Raw genomic sequence first — 16,455 nt, forward strand, 5'->3', positions numbered from 1 at the left:
ATAGGTGCAAGAACTCGGTACGGAAGAGCTGTACGTTTTAACAATCGTCTTCTCCACTGAACGTGAACTCCTTACGAGACAAGAAAGTCACAATTCCAGAAGAAACATTTATTCCGCGTTCCACAACTAGCACAGGGTCGTCCAAAGTAATCAGTCACCCAATGTAAGACGTACAGGATCAGTGACAAAGTTTTTCAAAGTCAAGGGAGATATCAATACTCGTTCAAGTACATGACCAGCATACTTGGCATTTGGTTAGTAGTAAATAGAGTATAATAGTGTAGTACAATATATCGCTGGCGTTATGATGGTATGTTTAATACTAACGCATAATGTTATCAGAGTATATCCCAAATCTTGCTAACGTCAGCTTTCATATTGTGGCCTACATGTACGCGCGGTTTCGGTATTCGGGAAAAAATCCGATGCGGTTTGCGGTTTTTTGGCGTATTTCGGTGCGGTTTTGCGGTTTTCGGACCCCCCTTACGCCCCCCTCATAAAGGCAGGAATCCGGTACCTGGAATTCGGCCAACCATGCCAGCCTTTGTAAAGGGGCTGATAAACATGATCATCAGACTGTGTAAAGCATGACGTGTTATCAGACGGTCCTTCTTCCCCTTTGTTAGGGAAGCCCGTCGCTCTTTCCCTATAAAAAGAATGCCTGATCGCAGTTGTCAATATGTAAAGTACTTTGCAAAGAGGGCTTCATGTAGGTACCGGACGCTGTGATGTGAGTTCTAAGTTTAGCTGCAAAAATCTGTCAGGCGTTTGTTGCGTCTGAGCCAACCAATCACATTGCAAGATCAATCAGGCACAAAAGCACCAAACCCCTAACAACCATTGTTATTGAAATCGGGGGTAAACGGTCGCCAAGCGTTCCCTTGAGAGAAATATTTGAGTTTTAAAACGCTTCGTCTGGCAACCGCAGAAGGAATAACATATAAAATATTTAAGATTTGTAGAGAAGTTGTTAATTCTTAGAAGCCTGGATATTTCTTAAGCTACAGGGATCCGGCAGAAACTTGTGGACGCCATATTTGATCTGTTGAATATCTCCTTTCGAGCAGCGCCGTTAACTTGAAACACGTACGCCATACAGCTGTTCAGTTTAAACAGTTGGTCTTGCTTGTAGTTATCTACGACATTGAAATTTTCCTGCTGGTTTAGAAGCCTCTAAATCAAGTAACTGCTGACTACTTTTTCACAGCAATCGAAGCCACTTCTTACAGTTGTTACTACGAATTGATCGTCTGCAGTCTGCAAGAGTACTGGATCTCGATCAAGGTGAAATTTTTCATCATGGAGTTTGAATTCGTCATGTATCCAAAGCTGATTCATCAAGTGAATTCGATCTGGTAGCAAATGCGAGAGTACCCTTATATATGAGCACAGATTTGAATGTTATATAAATACCAAGGGTGGTAAGGAAGTGTAGCGCGTGTGTTCCATCACTGAACCGTAAATCCCGCAAATCTTATGAGAGTTTGCAGCAAGTGTAGAAGCTTCAACAGATGAGATGTGCGTAGTGTCACAGCGTTGCCTTACATTATCTGCATTATATTTGACATTTTTGCTGATTGCTTCGCGACTTAATGTTGCTTCGGCACAAAACTCAACTTCTCAGCCGCGTGGCTCTGTTCCAAATTTTCTCTGCCCTTCTGGGTTTCACTGTTTTAACAACACAGTTAGAACGGTTACCATTGACTGGGGACATAATGGACACATATGTGATGGACAGTTTGAAGAAGAATGTTATGGTGAAAAAGATCCCTTTGGGTTCGTCAGGGGTCCCAGACAGCAACCTCAAACTGTTGTACAGGGGGATAAAGTGATATTTAAGCCCAGTGAAATGATTACTTTTAGAGTGCGAAATGTTACAAAAAATGCTTATGACAACTGCATCTTGAACACTGGTCAGTTAGTCAATAATGCAACTTCCACATCATTTGAAGTTCCAACAAAGTTTTTAAACCCAGTGGGAGTCAAGTATTTTATTGATGATAATCCCTCACTTTTCAGTTGTAATTTTGGCATAAAACTAGAAATGTATGTACGCAGCCGTCAGCAGCCATACTGCATCAACTCAGCAATGCCTCAGTCAGGTGTCTGTAGTGGTATGGGACTTTGTGCCAGTAATGCAAGTAAGTTTTTTACACGGAACTATACATGCTTGTGTCCCAATTCATATCTAGGAAATTATTGTGAAGAACTTGACAGCTGTCACTCAAGCAGAAATCCCTGTAAGAATGGTGCGACTTGTAGAGACATAACAGATGGTCTTGCTGATAGTTTTAATTGTACTTGCCTGCCTGGATATACTGGGAATCTATGTGACACAAATATCAATGAATGTGCTTCACAACCCTGTCAAAATAAGGGATTCTGTGTAGATTACATTAATCGTTATACATGTTTGTGTGAGCCAGATACTGAAGGAGTCAACTGTGAAACTGTTATTTTTAACATGTGCTCATTACAACCATGTAAAAATGGTGGAACATGTGAAAGGTCAGGAGAAAAAAGACAAAACTATACGTGCACATGTCCACCAAGTTTCACTGGGCGAAACTGCACTGTAAACATTACATCCTCTTCAATTCCATTTTCCTCAATGACGCCATTTCAAACAAGTATGCTACTGTCGACAACACTGGTAGTGAATTCCAGCTCAGTTAGACAAGATGTTTCTTCTTCATTTAGTTTTACATCTACGGTATTGACATCTTTGCTAGTATATCGTTCATTAACCCAAACAATAGCAAGCACACCAGAGTTGGCCTCATCAGCTCCATTGCAGTCACGCAAAACTTCTTCAGCATCTCTGTCTTCACAGCAGTCACTTTTACCAACAATCAATACAAGTCTTTTATTGGTGTCAACATCACCAGTGGAACTCTCATCTACCTCACTAACAAAATTCAGTTCTTCATCGACAATCAATACAAGTCATTTATCAGCATCAACATCACCAGTAGAAGCCTTATCTAGCTCTCTAACAAAATTCAGTTCCTCATCGACCATCGATACAAGTCTTTTATCAGTGTCGACACCACCAGTAGAAGCCTCATCTAGCTCACTAATAAAATTCAGTTCCTCATCGACCATCAATACAAGTCTTTTATCAGTGGCGACATCACCAGTAGAAGCCTCATCTAGCTCACTAATAAAATTCAGTTCCTCATCAACCATCAATACAAGTCTTTTATCAGTGGCGACATCACCAGTAGAAGCCTCATCTAGCTCGCTAACAACATTCAGTTCTTTAGTGAAAGTGGTCTCATCATCAGCTACCCCATTTTCCTCTTCTCCACTTGTTCCATCATCAACACAAGTAGTTTTTGAAAGTTCTTCTGCATCAGCTTCCCAAAATAGAAGTTTAAATGTGGTTTCTGGGACAACTTCAGTTTTGTTTAGTTTATCATCATCAGCAAGTTCAACAATCAAGTCATCTTCATCATCTCAAGCAATAAGTCCCAGCTTACCAACATCAATCTATTCATCAGTTACACCTGCATCATCACCAGCTGCAATGTCAACTGTCATCCAATCATCCAGTATATTATTTTCAAGGCTACCATTTTCTTCTGCAGTTATCACCACATCTAAGATTTCAACTGGTACTTTGCCAACATTCCTCGCCTCATCAGCCACTGTTTTAAGCAAATCTACTTCTTCAATCACAACCACGGTGCCATTATCGACCACTGTGTTTTATACTTCAACTATGACACTCTCTCCTTCAAGAAGTACAGTTATTGTTTTGTCTTCTGTGTGGCCAACATCATCACCTTCCCCAACCTTACCACCCTTAAACCAAACCTGCCTTCACAATCCCTGTATGAACAATGGCACATGTTATGATGAACCATACTCAAGCTATAAATTCCGCTGTGAATGTCCTTACCCGACTGTTGGACCAAAATGCAATAGTATACAAGGTTAGTAGAGTATATAAGTTCCACTGACAGCATTCACATAGTATGCTTCCCCAGTTTGGAAGTTGGTAGACTTCAACTTTGGCGTAAGAAATAATTTATTTCAGACAAAATTTTCTCATCCAGGAACATGTAACAGGTAATAACATATTTTTAAACCCTTTTTTGGAGATTAAGGTGGAATGTTGTGCATTAGATCATATATTTAAATGCTATTTTGCACCTTATAAATGATAAATTATTATTACTATTATTATTATTATTATTATTATTATTATATTAATTTAATTAAAGAGAAATAAATGGTCCATAGCATTAGTAAACCCTGTCTAAGTTTAAAATTTTACCCTGATTCAATAACGCTTACCTGCCTTTGACGACTTTATGTACCCTGGTAGCTTTTTTGGTCTTTGTGCATTCACACCTTCCAAATGTTTCAACAGTGTATCAGGGACTTATTAACAGTTTCACAAGTCATGTATCTCTTAAATTCTGTTTTTTTTAAATTTTTTTCAGAGAATGGTGATCTTCACTTCCCAGGCTTCAGACAGGGTTCGTTCTTGGAACACAAGAGCATCTCGTTTAATAACGAACTTAACACCATAGATGTTACATTTCAGACAAATGCTACTGAGGGGCTTATACTTTTTGCTGCCGATCACAAAGAACGTGGAGATTTTATTCAATTGAGTGTTGTTGGTGGTAAACTGGAATTTCGATTTGATCCTGGAGACAGCTTGGTGTTTATCAGGAGTGATCAAAATGTTAACACTGGAGAGACCATCACAGCGACAGCCACGTACGTGTAACATTATAAATATATCGTACTTAATTTACAGCCTTACTGCTCCTTAGTTATCTTTTAAATAATTATTATAATACCATAATAGTCAACAGTTTAGCTTTGTTTTCAAAGTTGGTGTAATGGCCAAGTTTTTCCTGTGAGATAGCTGCATGAAAAGTGCCCGCACTTTTGGTGCCTAAAAAGTGTGAAGAATGAGCCCATTATGTACTGAGCCACTTACCAACCATTTGTTTAATTAACTTCACCTGGCGTAATTAAACAAGCTTCATGTTCGGTCCATGGCTGTATATACAGTAATGGGTTCATTCTTCTCTTTCACTTTTATGCACTGAGAATGCCGGCACTTTTCATCCAGCCACCTAAAAGTATTAAGAAATAGTATTAAGACCAAATCTATTATGTAAACACCAAAGAAATGCCTGTTGAGCTTTTCCACGAAAACGTGATATCTTCCCATGTGAAAAGGTTGTGGTTGCTATGGTGACACAATAAATTTTACCTTGAGCTGCAAAACATTTTAATATAAAAAATGGTTTGGTGGTTTGGCATTTAATATTATATTTACATGTACATGACCACCTGGAGATACAAAATTTCTCTTCTCATGTTGTAAAGTATTCAACTTGTTTGGTGCCCTAACTCATTAAATATTTCTTAACTCTTGAAGAGAAACTCCACATGTCCATGGTCTCTTTCTCACACAAGAACAGATTGTTCTCACCATTTATTCATGCCTAGTTGGTCAGTCTTTAGTTGATAATTCTCTAAATAACCATCAGATGCTATTTTGTTCTTGATGTAGCTATGTAACAAGAGCAGATCCCCCTTTTGGAACACTTCAAATTGGTAATGGAGCACAGCTGAAAGGTGAAGTTAAAGGGAATTTAAAAGGAATACAGTTGTATGACAGCTGGTATGTAGGAGGTGTTCCTCTTGGATTCAGTATGCTTAATAAAACAAAAGGTAATGCTGCTCCAGTGCCATCATTTGTGGGAGCTATCAAAGATGTACAAGTTAATAAAGAGGCAATTAATTTAGCAGGTAGGTCAATTGATGGATTAAAGGTCATGGTTCAATAATTTATTCATCCTCTGTTGTTTTTATCCTGGTCATTGTTGGCAAAAAAAATATTCCTGAACACCAACAATTTGTTGAAAGTAACGCAGAACTTTCGGAACCCATCGAGATCCCTTCATCACTGATGATGCTTGCTGTTATTCATTTTGATGAGGCTGCAAAATTGTTCCATAAATTGGGGGAAGAGTCATTGTTGTTTTTTACTCTTTGTGTGTGTGTGTGTTTTTTTTTTTTTGTTTTTGCATGGCACGCAGGGTTTCTTTCTTTAATAGGCCAGTTACTCTTGCTACCAAGGCTGAGGGGAATAAAAGAAAAAGAAATAAAAAATACATTTTTCGGGGTAAATCATGGTTTTATAATATTTTTTATTAGATGCAACAAACTGGTTCAATATCAATGAAGGTGATATGCCACCCTGTGAGAGAATGCCATGTCAAAACAATGGAGTGTGTATCCCAGATGAAGATAATGTGCATAATTACAGGTGTAATTGCACAAAAGGATACACCGGAAAAAACTGCGAAACTCATTCTGCTTGTGAATCTGAGAACTGTAATGGAGGAGAATGCATAGCAAAGGACTCCAATCCTAACGAATTCATTTGTCTTTGTCCTTTGGGCAGAGTTGGAGTCCAGTGTGAAACAGGTAGGCTACTGTCACTGTTAATTAAATATCCAGCATACTGATCTGGTGAGTGTAGTCCTGAATGGGACTGCTGTTTTAATGATTGGCGTGTCACTGACTACTCAGTAGTCATCATCAGGGTCAAATCGCGTTGTCTAACATTTGATGGTAATAAGCTCTTGTTATTTGCGACCTGATTGGTAGAAAATAACTTGCATGTTATTGGTTGTCTTGTCAGTTTAGCTGATATCATTGGGAGCTGTGGAGACCCTAAAATAATGTGTGTTGTATTTCAGGTTGTCTTGTAATATATTACAGTTGATCATTGTATCAATAAAATAATTATTAGTCAGGTTTTCTCAGTTTTTTTTTCAGTCAATAAATGATTTGTAAGGAACTGGTAATGGCCTTTTTTCAGAACTTTCCAATGTTGATTTGACTCATTTTACATTTGTGATTATTTTTCTAACTAATGCGCTTTTTATTTTCAGTCATCAGCATTTCAGTTCCATTGTTCACCATTGTCCAAAGTTTTCCATCATTTTTGGAGTACCCCATCCCCAAGGATGCAGTTCGAAGCTTTCATGTGACTTTTCTGTTCAGAGTAGATGATTCATCACCATCTTGGAATGACAGCTTGTTGGTTTACAGCGCACAAAATAAATTTGAAGGTAGCGGAGATGATTTCTTTGCCATTGGACTGAAAAACAACATGGTCTTACTGCAGTACAACCTTGGTAGTGGAATTGCACGTATTTCTAGTGAGCCCCTTGACACAGCTAAAGATTGGCATTTGGTGGTAGCAGGGCGTGATGATCGTGATGGCTACCTTTATGTTGATGATCAGTCACGCAAAGAGGGCAGGTCTGTTGGCCCCCTCGTCGGACTCAACTTGTTTGAGCCACTTTATATTGGTGGTGTCCCAGATATACGGCAGCTGCCAAGTGTTCTTGACTTCAAAAGTGGAGGATTTCACGGTGCCATTTATGATGTAGCCATTAAGTTTTCCCTTAAAACACCTTTCATCCAGTTATCAACTCAGGATGCTTCCAATGCATGGGCTGTAGTCAGAGGGAGAAATGTTGGAAATGAAAGTTATGATGAATGTACACTACCTAGTAACACACCGTGCATGAATGGAGGCAACTGTACTCGTGAAGGAGCCACATTCTTGTGTTCTTGTCCCCAAGACTGGGCAGGTCTTTACTGCAACACTCAGCTTATTCCTTGTTATAGTTACAACCCTTGTGTTACTGGTACATGCCGTCCTGATGGTTCAACCATCAAGTGTGACTGTCCGCTGGGAAAAACAGGGCAGTACTGTGATCAAGGTTAGTGGATGTGTGTATTATTATTGAGGGCTTTAAATGTTGGCTGTGATATTGTTACCCTGTGTGGTGACTGGCTCTTAATGTAAGACAAGAAACAGGGGCGCAGCCAGGATTTTTCAAAGGTGGGGTCACAGAGGCTACTCACTGCTGCTCTCCCTCGTGTATCAGCGGGCTCAGTCGTATTATCGCGGCATGAAGGCCCATATTAACTAAAGACAAGAGCCGTTGACGAAAATACTTTACAAAAAAACAAATTTTAAAAAAGTGGGCTTTAATTTTCAACAATGGCTTTTACAGCCAAGATATTGTCATGGCGTTTTGGCCACCTGAATATTGTAGGTTGTTTGCTCAAAAGAAGGCCTACCAAGGGGGGTCACGGGCACCCCAGGACCCCCCCTAGCTATGCCCCTGAGAGATATATGTGCTGTGTTGTGTTGTGTGCCAAATTTATGCCACTCTTTCTTCTCAACAAATCAGCAACAGTTTTTCATCATCTGTACTCCCTCTGTATCTTGGAAAATAATATATATAAAAAATGATGATCGCCTATTGTGTGAAACTCTGAGTTACAACTCCATTATAACGTCTATCCCTTTTTTATGTCGAAAATGTAAACATTCAAAATTGAAGAATAAGACTTACAGAGAATTAAAATATGTATTCATCATTATAATATGTTATCATCTTTTAAAAGTCTCAGAATCTTACTTCTTTTATTCACAGGAAAAAAGCACAAGTTTTGTTTTTGACAATTCTCTTAACTTGTGGAGTCTGTTGATATGTCATATTGAGTTTGTTTTTCTGCCGGTATTTATTTTGTAGATATAACAATACAAACACCACTGTTCCAGAATTTTTCATACATGATGTTTACCAAGACAAATGTCAGATCATCGACACAGATCAGCATCAGATTTAAACCAGCAGTAAGGAATGGCATCCTGTTTTATGTTGCACATGATGAGCAAAGTATAACAGGAGATTTCCTCTCCATCTATTTACACAATGGGTAAGAAGAACATCTGTCAATTACTGAGACATGATTCAACTGCCCTTGTACTTTGCTTATTGAAAAATTCTTTTAGATCTAGTCCTAAGTTGGCCTTGCAAGGGTCTTGGGTGGAATCAAACCAGGGTGCTTACATGTATATGCATGTGGGCTAAAACAGTTTAGTGTTCAGTAATGTGCTACTAAAACAGTGAAGTAACAAAAGACGTTTTTTTCACATTGTGCAGTTGACTCTCAGTATCTCAAACTCCTGATTACTAGAATTTCCTTCGATCCTAAGTTTTCAATGTCCATTAAATGTCTTAGTTATTGGAAGTAAACTCTATGGGCCAGTTAAACAGTCGCGTTTAGCCGGACTTTAACAAAACCGAGTTCTAAGCCATTACTAGTTTGCCCATGACACTTCTATCGAAACACCATTTCCCGCAAACAATTTGAATAAATTATAGCAGATAGTGTAGACTGGAAAGACCGACTACAAATAGATCTTTAGGTTCTATGATTTCTTAAAGAATGGTCCAATTTAGACTTCTTTTAACTACCAGTGTCTAGAAAAAGTAGAGGAGGGAAAATCGTATCTCATTTTTGTGTAGAGTTGCTGATCATCAGCAGGGTTGTCACTAAGATTTCAAGTTGCCGGGTAAACACAACAAGTAGGCGGGGAATCTAACGGCTAGGGATTTATTTTGGTTCTATTTTTCTTCTATTTTCCAATAAAAGTAGCCGGGGGCCACTCTCTTAGTAGCCGGGGAAAATCCCCGGCCCCCGGCTCTTAATGACAACCCTGATCAGAATCTTTTTTCCGTCTTTTCTTTTTTGTAAGTGGTGGGCTTGTTTAAAGTTAGAACTATAAAGTATTGATGAAGTTTTTTTTTGTTCGTTTACCTACATGTACACACACAACAATGTATTGAATATAATGGTGTCTATTTTGCCCGTTGTCGCATCTCTATTAAGTACGTCTGAACTGTAAAAATCTGATCCAAACCTGAAAAAAATAAGTCGTTGCTTTGTCGACAGTATTCAGAACATTTGATTGATTCAGATTCGTGTGAATTCTTTTTTTTGTTGTTGTTAGATTTGTCAAGTTGAGGTATGATCTCGGCAAAGGAGTTGGTGAAGCTAAGAGTAACTCAACAGTAATCCTTGACACATGGCACAGTGTAACAGTGAGTCGAAATGCTAAGAACGCATCTCTGAGTCTGGATGGGAACCCACCTGTGAGTGTTGTATCTCCAGGAACTGCTGTGGCTCTTGATGTTAATTCCAATTTCTTTCTGGGCGGGGTACGCAAGTTATCCACTGTCAATCCTAATGCTGTTGATAATGATGCTGCTTCAATACAGGATTTTTCCGGCTGCATTAATCAGATGGAGGTATGTGTGATTACTTTGCAGTCTCTTTATTTGTGGTAGCCTGTTCCAGGCTCCAAGATATTAGTGCGGTCATACCCCTTCCCCAGATCGTGGGCGTCCTTATTTTCGCTTGGCTTGTTTTATTTTTGCAACCTCTGTCCCTACTATCTGAGAGGCTGGCACAGGCCTTATTTGTGGGTAAATGGTACTTGTAATATTTGTGTTTGTTTTAATAATAAGGAGCTTAAGCAATGACGACGTTGACGGCAAACTTCCTTGGAGTTAAATTCTAAAGGTATCCTCATAATTCGGGAAAAGAAAAAGAAAATTGTTGTTTTGTTTTCCCGTCCTCGATAAAACGCCTGAACGTGAAATTAGGCATTTTCACGTCGTAGTCGTGCAACGACGGCAAAGAAATGTACAAAAAAGCGTGATGCCGTGCAAAGTTGTTATTTTGCCAATCTAAACCTATTGGTTTATTGCCATTCTTGTTGCCGTCGCTGTCGCTGTTGCTTAAGCTTACAGTTAAGCTTCCTGTTACCATAGTAATCATTGCAGGTCATCAACCAGCTGTGACATTGTTCTTTTCCTTCTCCGCTGAATCAACTGTCAAAATTAATGTCAATTTTCTATTGTCCTCTTTAGGTCAATGGTATCTTGTACTTTCAGTCCAACACCAGAGCCTTGGAAGGAAGAAACATAGCAAACTGTCCACCAGAGTCAGTAGCTTAAGGACAGAAGCCATCAGCTATTTTTACACGTTAAGAAACTATTATTTAACTCATGGCAAACAATAGTGTTGTATTATTTACATAAAACTTAAAGCCCGAAGTAATTTATAAATTAGTTTTAAATGAAAGGCCAGTTACTTTTATCAGTGCTGCAATTGATTACTGCTAGCATTAGATGTAAGGCAACAATATCAAATGTAACAAGGGACTGAGTCACTTACAGGCTTTGTTGTTTTATATTATTCTTTAAACTTTTCTTTGGTTTTATTTTACTTTTGTATTTAAGTGACGATGACCACATACCAAGCAATGTCATAGACTTATACTGACATTTGTCCCATGGGACGCCTAAAAGACCTTGACTAGTTTTAAATTTCGAGTTTTAGATATTTTTTAATTTCCACTGTAAGCTTTTTTTACTTTTTGTTAATTACGTAATTACTTAATTAATCAGCATGGTTAATTTTTGAGGGCCCCACTGAAAACCGCCAAGGCGAGTTGGGCTCTCTCTTTAAATATTATTAATTATTGTTATTATTATTATTATTATTATTATTATTATTATTATTATTATTATTATTAATTTTTTTCTGTCACTGCAGCCTGTCCATAAGTCAGAGATTACTGCTTGTGCCCTCTGAAAGTAGCATGAATGTCAAGAGTTAGCAGGGAATTGGGAACCCGCACTAAAAACGCACCATATACATTTTACAAAATTCCTTCCGCTTCTTCGTCTTTCTATCACCTCAGCCCGGATAGCAAAGATTAACTTTGATCTTTCAGCCAGAAATAAATACATGTAGATTGAAAGGAAGTTTGTAAATAAATCAGAGTAACTATCTTGAGACAATAGAACCTCTATTAACTGGCCTCAGACATCCTTGATACCCTCACATGTAGCAGTGATCGCTGAAAAGTATATTAAGAAAAAAGGTCTTGACTCGTTCGTGCTCGTTTACGTAACAGGGTGTCTTAATATGAGTGCGCTTATGAATTAATATACGCTTACAGTAATCAGCAACAACTTTTGTACAGATAATTGAGGTGGTGATTTATAGTTTTATAGTGTATTTTTATGATAATTAACTAGCTTGCATGAGGTTACTGTCATAGCTTCTAGTCGTTTCCGATATACAATTTTTTTTATATTGCCCTTAAGCTTGCTCATTACAAGAGAGTGTTGGAGATCAAGTCACACCCACTGTGTGAAATGGTGACTATTTTGCCCTCATTTTGCTTTCTACTCAGCGATTAAAAAGTAGAAGTCATGATAAGCAGAAGAAATCTCAAGTATTACGGTTGAGAGTGATCTATATTGATGTACAGGAAAAAGGCTTTTTTTCATTACGTTTAATATAATAATCAGTGATGAAAATAGATGATGTAAATGATATCAATAGAAATGTATTAATATAATGTATTTTGTATTGGGGATGGACCTTTTGCCGTCGTAACTATAGTGACATTACAGTCCTGAGTGGAATTTGTTGCCGTGATAACCTACTCATATTTTTGTGGTTTTACATGGCCAAAATTAAAATCTCACGAACGCGCGGTAGCAGCGGACACTTACAAAAATTACAACAGTTCTTTAGAACAGACCATTGCGTGACAGCCTGAATGTAAGTGGCACGAAGTTCGATGTGCGAAATTTCTGGTCATGAGATATAGCTAGGAGACACTTAATTTATATATTGATGGTGAAATGATTAAATTTCCGTAACTGTTTTACCTTACAGCGTCTGGAGTTTTCTGCCCTCTCTGCTTCTGCTGTGGTAATATCATTAACTTTTTGAATGGTGAACTTGCAATTTTTATGAGCAGATAGTTATCGAGAGGTTGAGTCTTGAGTCGAAAGTAGTGCCGAAAGCCGGGAGTAAACCTTTTAACTGTTTAAGTAATGTAATACCAGTGCAAAGTTAAGAACAATTTTTCGGGATGAGTCATGTTCCTTCGCGCTATCTATGAGCTGATAGGTAGTTAGTACATCAGCCAGTCAATAGGAAGCATGCCTTAATTAAGGAGGAATGTTCCACACCAATCAGATTGAGTCCAAATGCACTAACAACATCGTAGTTAAAGAGAGAAACAATGGACTGGTTTGCGTGATGTCATGAACCATTCACTTCATCGTCCTCAGAAGACGATTTTCGTCTTAGTTTTTTCAGATTTTGCGGCCTTTGGTTTCAATTGATTTGGCACAAGTAGGAAGAACGCGTACAAACAAGTAAACCAACCCATCTTCTTTCATGTTGTAAATTTGCCGGTTGCGCCAAATTTTAAAATACTTTCGATGAAGCTGATTCAGCCTGGACGTATTTCAGTTTTGTTCTTCATATTTTCATGTGAAATTTCCGGAGGTCAACGGAGTGGGAAGAGAAGGGCAGTGGCCAGCTGCAGGGTCACGTGGGAAGAGGCCATGGTTCTGTGCAGCACAAACAACTAAACAAGATTGGTTTGAATTGTTTATTTGTTTCAGTTTTTTGTCTTACATGGCTGAATACTTTTCGTATTCTCTACGTTACAAAGTGATTACAATGGTTAATTATCTACTAGCTTTCTAATGCTTTTAACAGGATGCACGATCCCCATTTCACCTGGATTTGTGTACTCCTCGCCAGATATCAACACAACGGTATTTCCATTATAGTTGACCGCATCGAAAACCTCCCAATTTCCAGCATTCTCGCCCACCTGGATACTTGTGACACCATCGTAAAAATGATTTGTCAGATCGGGTTGGTCTTCATAGATAACCTAAAATAAAAAAATAATATGTGAGGCTAATTTGTAGCAGAAACAGTTAAGCTCAAACGTGAGAGGTATAAACCTGCCTCGTCTATGCTGTAAAATACTTTGCACCGACTAAAATCTCTGTTGAAGTACTTTGCCTATTCTAGAGAGTTGAGTTCACATATTAAGAGATTTAAATACAGTGTACAATAACTTAGTACTGAGCATACAAATGTACAAATAAGATGTACAAATATTGCAACAAGAAACAATAGAAAACTAAGTAAAACGTTCAGTAATAAACAAATCGCAATGGGCTTTCCATTCCAACACATATAAGTAAATGATCCAAAAGCAGGGCTAAATGATGAAACCCCCACCTCTAAAGATAACAACCAAGACAAAAAAAACCTCTAACAGGGTCACTAAGCGACAAGGGAAACACAAAACATTGATTACAGAAAAGTCATAAACTCATCAAGTAAAATTTGCTTCAAAAATTCCATAATTTGGAGCCTCAAGATTTTCACGTTAACTACCCGATTATTGACACGCTGTTTTACCAGTTCTATATATGTACTGGAGGGTCCGCGTCGTCAATATCGTACCGCAGTGTTACACCAGCGGCCGCGGCCGGATCCTGATCCATCATAATCTGCGATCAAAACGGAGAAAAGATTAGCTTTTATCAAAGAAAACAGATGATTCTTTTCACGAAGATCGAAAAAAAAAATGTTTACCTTGCGATTTTAAACGTTTGTAGGAAACCTCCTGTTTGACGAGAGGACCGATCTTGTCCCCAGTTGTGCAGTAGCTGAACTGAGAAATATCACGTTATATGAAGCCCATTTATTTCCTTACAAACAAAGGAACTAAATGAACACACCCAATTTTGTTCAATTCTATTTCATTTTCTTACAAAAACAGCGAAATGTCAAAATAATAGAGTTTTTCATACATTACATCTGCCAATCGTAACATTGTTCAAAATTCAACAATGAACGTGTTTTGGTGAAGCAACTCCTTTGTCCATGCATCAGGTGGTCAAAGGTGTGGCCATATGGAGCAATTTTCCGCATCACATTGTTACCAACATACCTGTCTTGCTTTCACTTAAAAATAATTTAAAAACTATTGGATTTTTGACAGAGAATGCGGCTAAAGCTAAATGTCCAGTTTGAGGAAAGGGAAGTAAAGGGAAAATGGTTATTGGCCTGTCTGAATTACACAACGTACAACGCTTCCCGCCCCAGTGAACAAAACTAACACAATTGTTCTTAGTTTATGAAAAGGTGTGTTCTAAGCAAAGAGATTTCTGGAATATCAAAACAAGTCTCTGATAACAGGACCAATTATTAATCACTATGCCTGTTCCCACGCGTTTTAGTTGGTTTATTTTTGCGCTTCTGCTTGCAACTCCATCAATTTAGTTTCTTCTAGATCTTGGACCTCGGAGCCGCATAAGCGGAATTGGAACTATAGAACATAACGCTCTAAACCTCTGTTTATGATTATTCAGTCACCAAGGCCGACCATGAAAATTGTCCTTTTTTCAATCTGAAAGTCGTCAAAGCAGGAAGGTCAATTCAGTTTATTAACTGATAGGTTAAGTTCAAACGAAGCCGAGCCGAGGTTTGTTTTCTTCCCTCTTATTGGAGGATTTTAGCGTCTCCACAAGTTCCTGTCTGTTCTAACAGGTCTAAAGCACGCAACTGTTTAACCAACTTTGTTTAATCGCGGGAAGTTTTTTAATAACTTCATTGTCTTTTGACTCTTTTCACGCTTTTCGCAATCTCTTTCAAATTGCGGACATTTTTGTAGCCCGCAAAAAGCATCCTGTTTATTATTTTCTTGCACAGATTTATTTAAAGCTATTACTGTCCCCATGGTGGGGGGCAAGGAAAAAATAGAAACATAACTTTGTCGGCCGGTGTTCACCGAACGGTGTTGCGGCAGCGGGGGTTAACTTCCCTGTACCATTGATGACGGCTCCTGCAGACGGTTCCGCGCTCCTAACCTGCTCGATATGATAAGTGAAACATACTTCAGTTTTCATTTGATTCGTATTTGTATTTTATTTGCCACGCAGTTAAAATTACATTTGGAAAAAAAGATACAAAAATGTAGAAAGTAATGGCGAGGAGGACAGTAGCCAATGTAATTAGGCGTCCTCAATTACAATTTTTTAAAGATGTTATAAAAATTACGGGCGATGGACACAATTATAAAAGGAAATTAAAGCAACAATATATTAAGAAAGTTCACAAATGTTGAATATTAAACAGTTTTTCCAAGATTTTTGTTAGAATATACTATTAATTATTACAAATCAAGCCAACTGAACCAACGTTATATGTGTTATACGAATGGATTTGATTTTGTAACGTAAATTTACAATGAAATTTTAAAGGCAGAGTATGGTTTTGATAAGAGTACATGAATAAGCCTAGTTACAGTATTAAATATATATCATGAAATCTTAAAATACTAAGATTTTGAATATTGGGTCAGTATGTGCATCGAAAGGAGTTTTAGCTAAGTCCTGATCAGTTGTTTCTGTAGAATTTCAAGAAGAATAAGGTTAGTTTTGTAAGCAGAGGCCCAAACTAAGTTGCAGTAAAAAACAAAAAGTATGGATCAGGGGCACCCAACGACAATTTTCGGAAAAATATCTGTTCGGAAGACGATTTGAGATCTAGAATTTTCGAAACATTTGTTGTAAAACTTCTTGCTTGGCTGCCTCTCCTAGGATTTTCGAACATCTAAAAAATGGTATAACTGCCTATTTTTAACGGATTTTTACCCTAAAAAGGTCACCTAGAATTTTCGGGAGCCTATTTTCTGGCTGAAATTTT

The 16,455-nt window shown here is 38.0% G+C and overlaps 1 protein-coding gene across 1 annotated transcript; it reads left to right on the plus strand.

Moving 5' to 3' along the window:
• Positions 1 to 839: 839 nt before the first annotated feature.
• LOC140946957 (uncharacterized) lies at positions 840 to 12,603 on the plus strand. Its single transcript, XM_073396043.1, has 8 exons — positions 840 to 3,938; positions 4,452 to 4,734; positions 5,543 to 5,781; positions 6,190 to 6,462; positions 6,933 to 7,772; positions 8,595 to 8,781; positions 9,860 to 10,157; positions 10,782 to 12,603. Exons 1-8 carry the CDS (start codon positions 1,517 to 1,519, stop codon positions 10,866 to 10,868), a joined length of 4,629 nt encoding a protein of 1,542 aa, XP_073252144.1. The 5' UTR covers positions 840 to 1,516; the 3' UTR covers positions 10,869 to 12,603.
• The last annotated feature ends 3,852 nt before the right edge of the window (positions 12,604 to 16,455 follow it).

The sequence above is a fragment of the Porites lutea genome, chromosome 8 (assembly GCF_958299795.1).
Source record: "Porites lutea chromosome 8, jaPorLute2.1, whole genome shotgun sequence".
NCBI lineage: Eukaryota > Metazoa > Cnidaria > Anthozoa > Scleractinia > Poritidae > Porites > Porites lutea.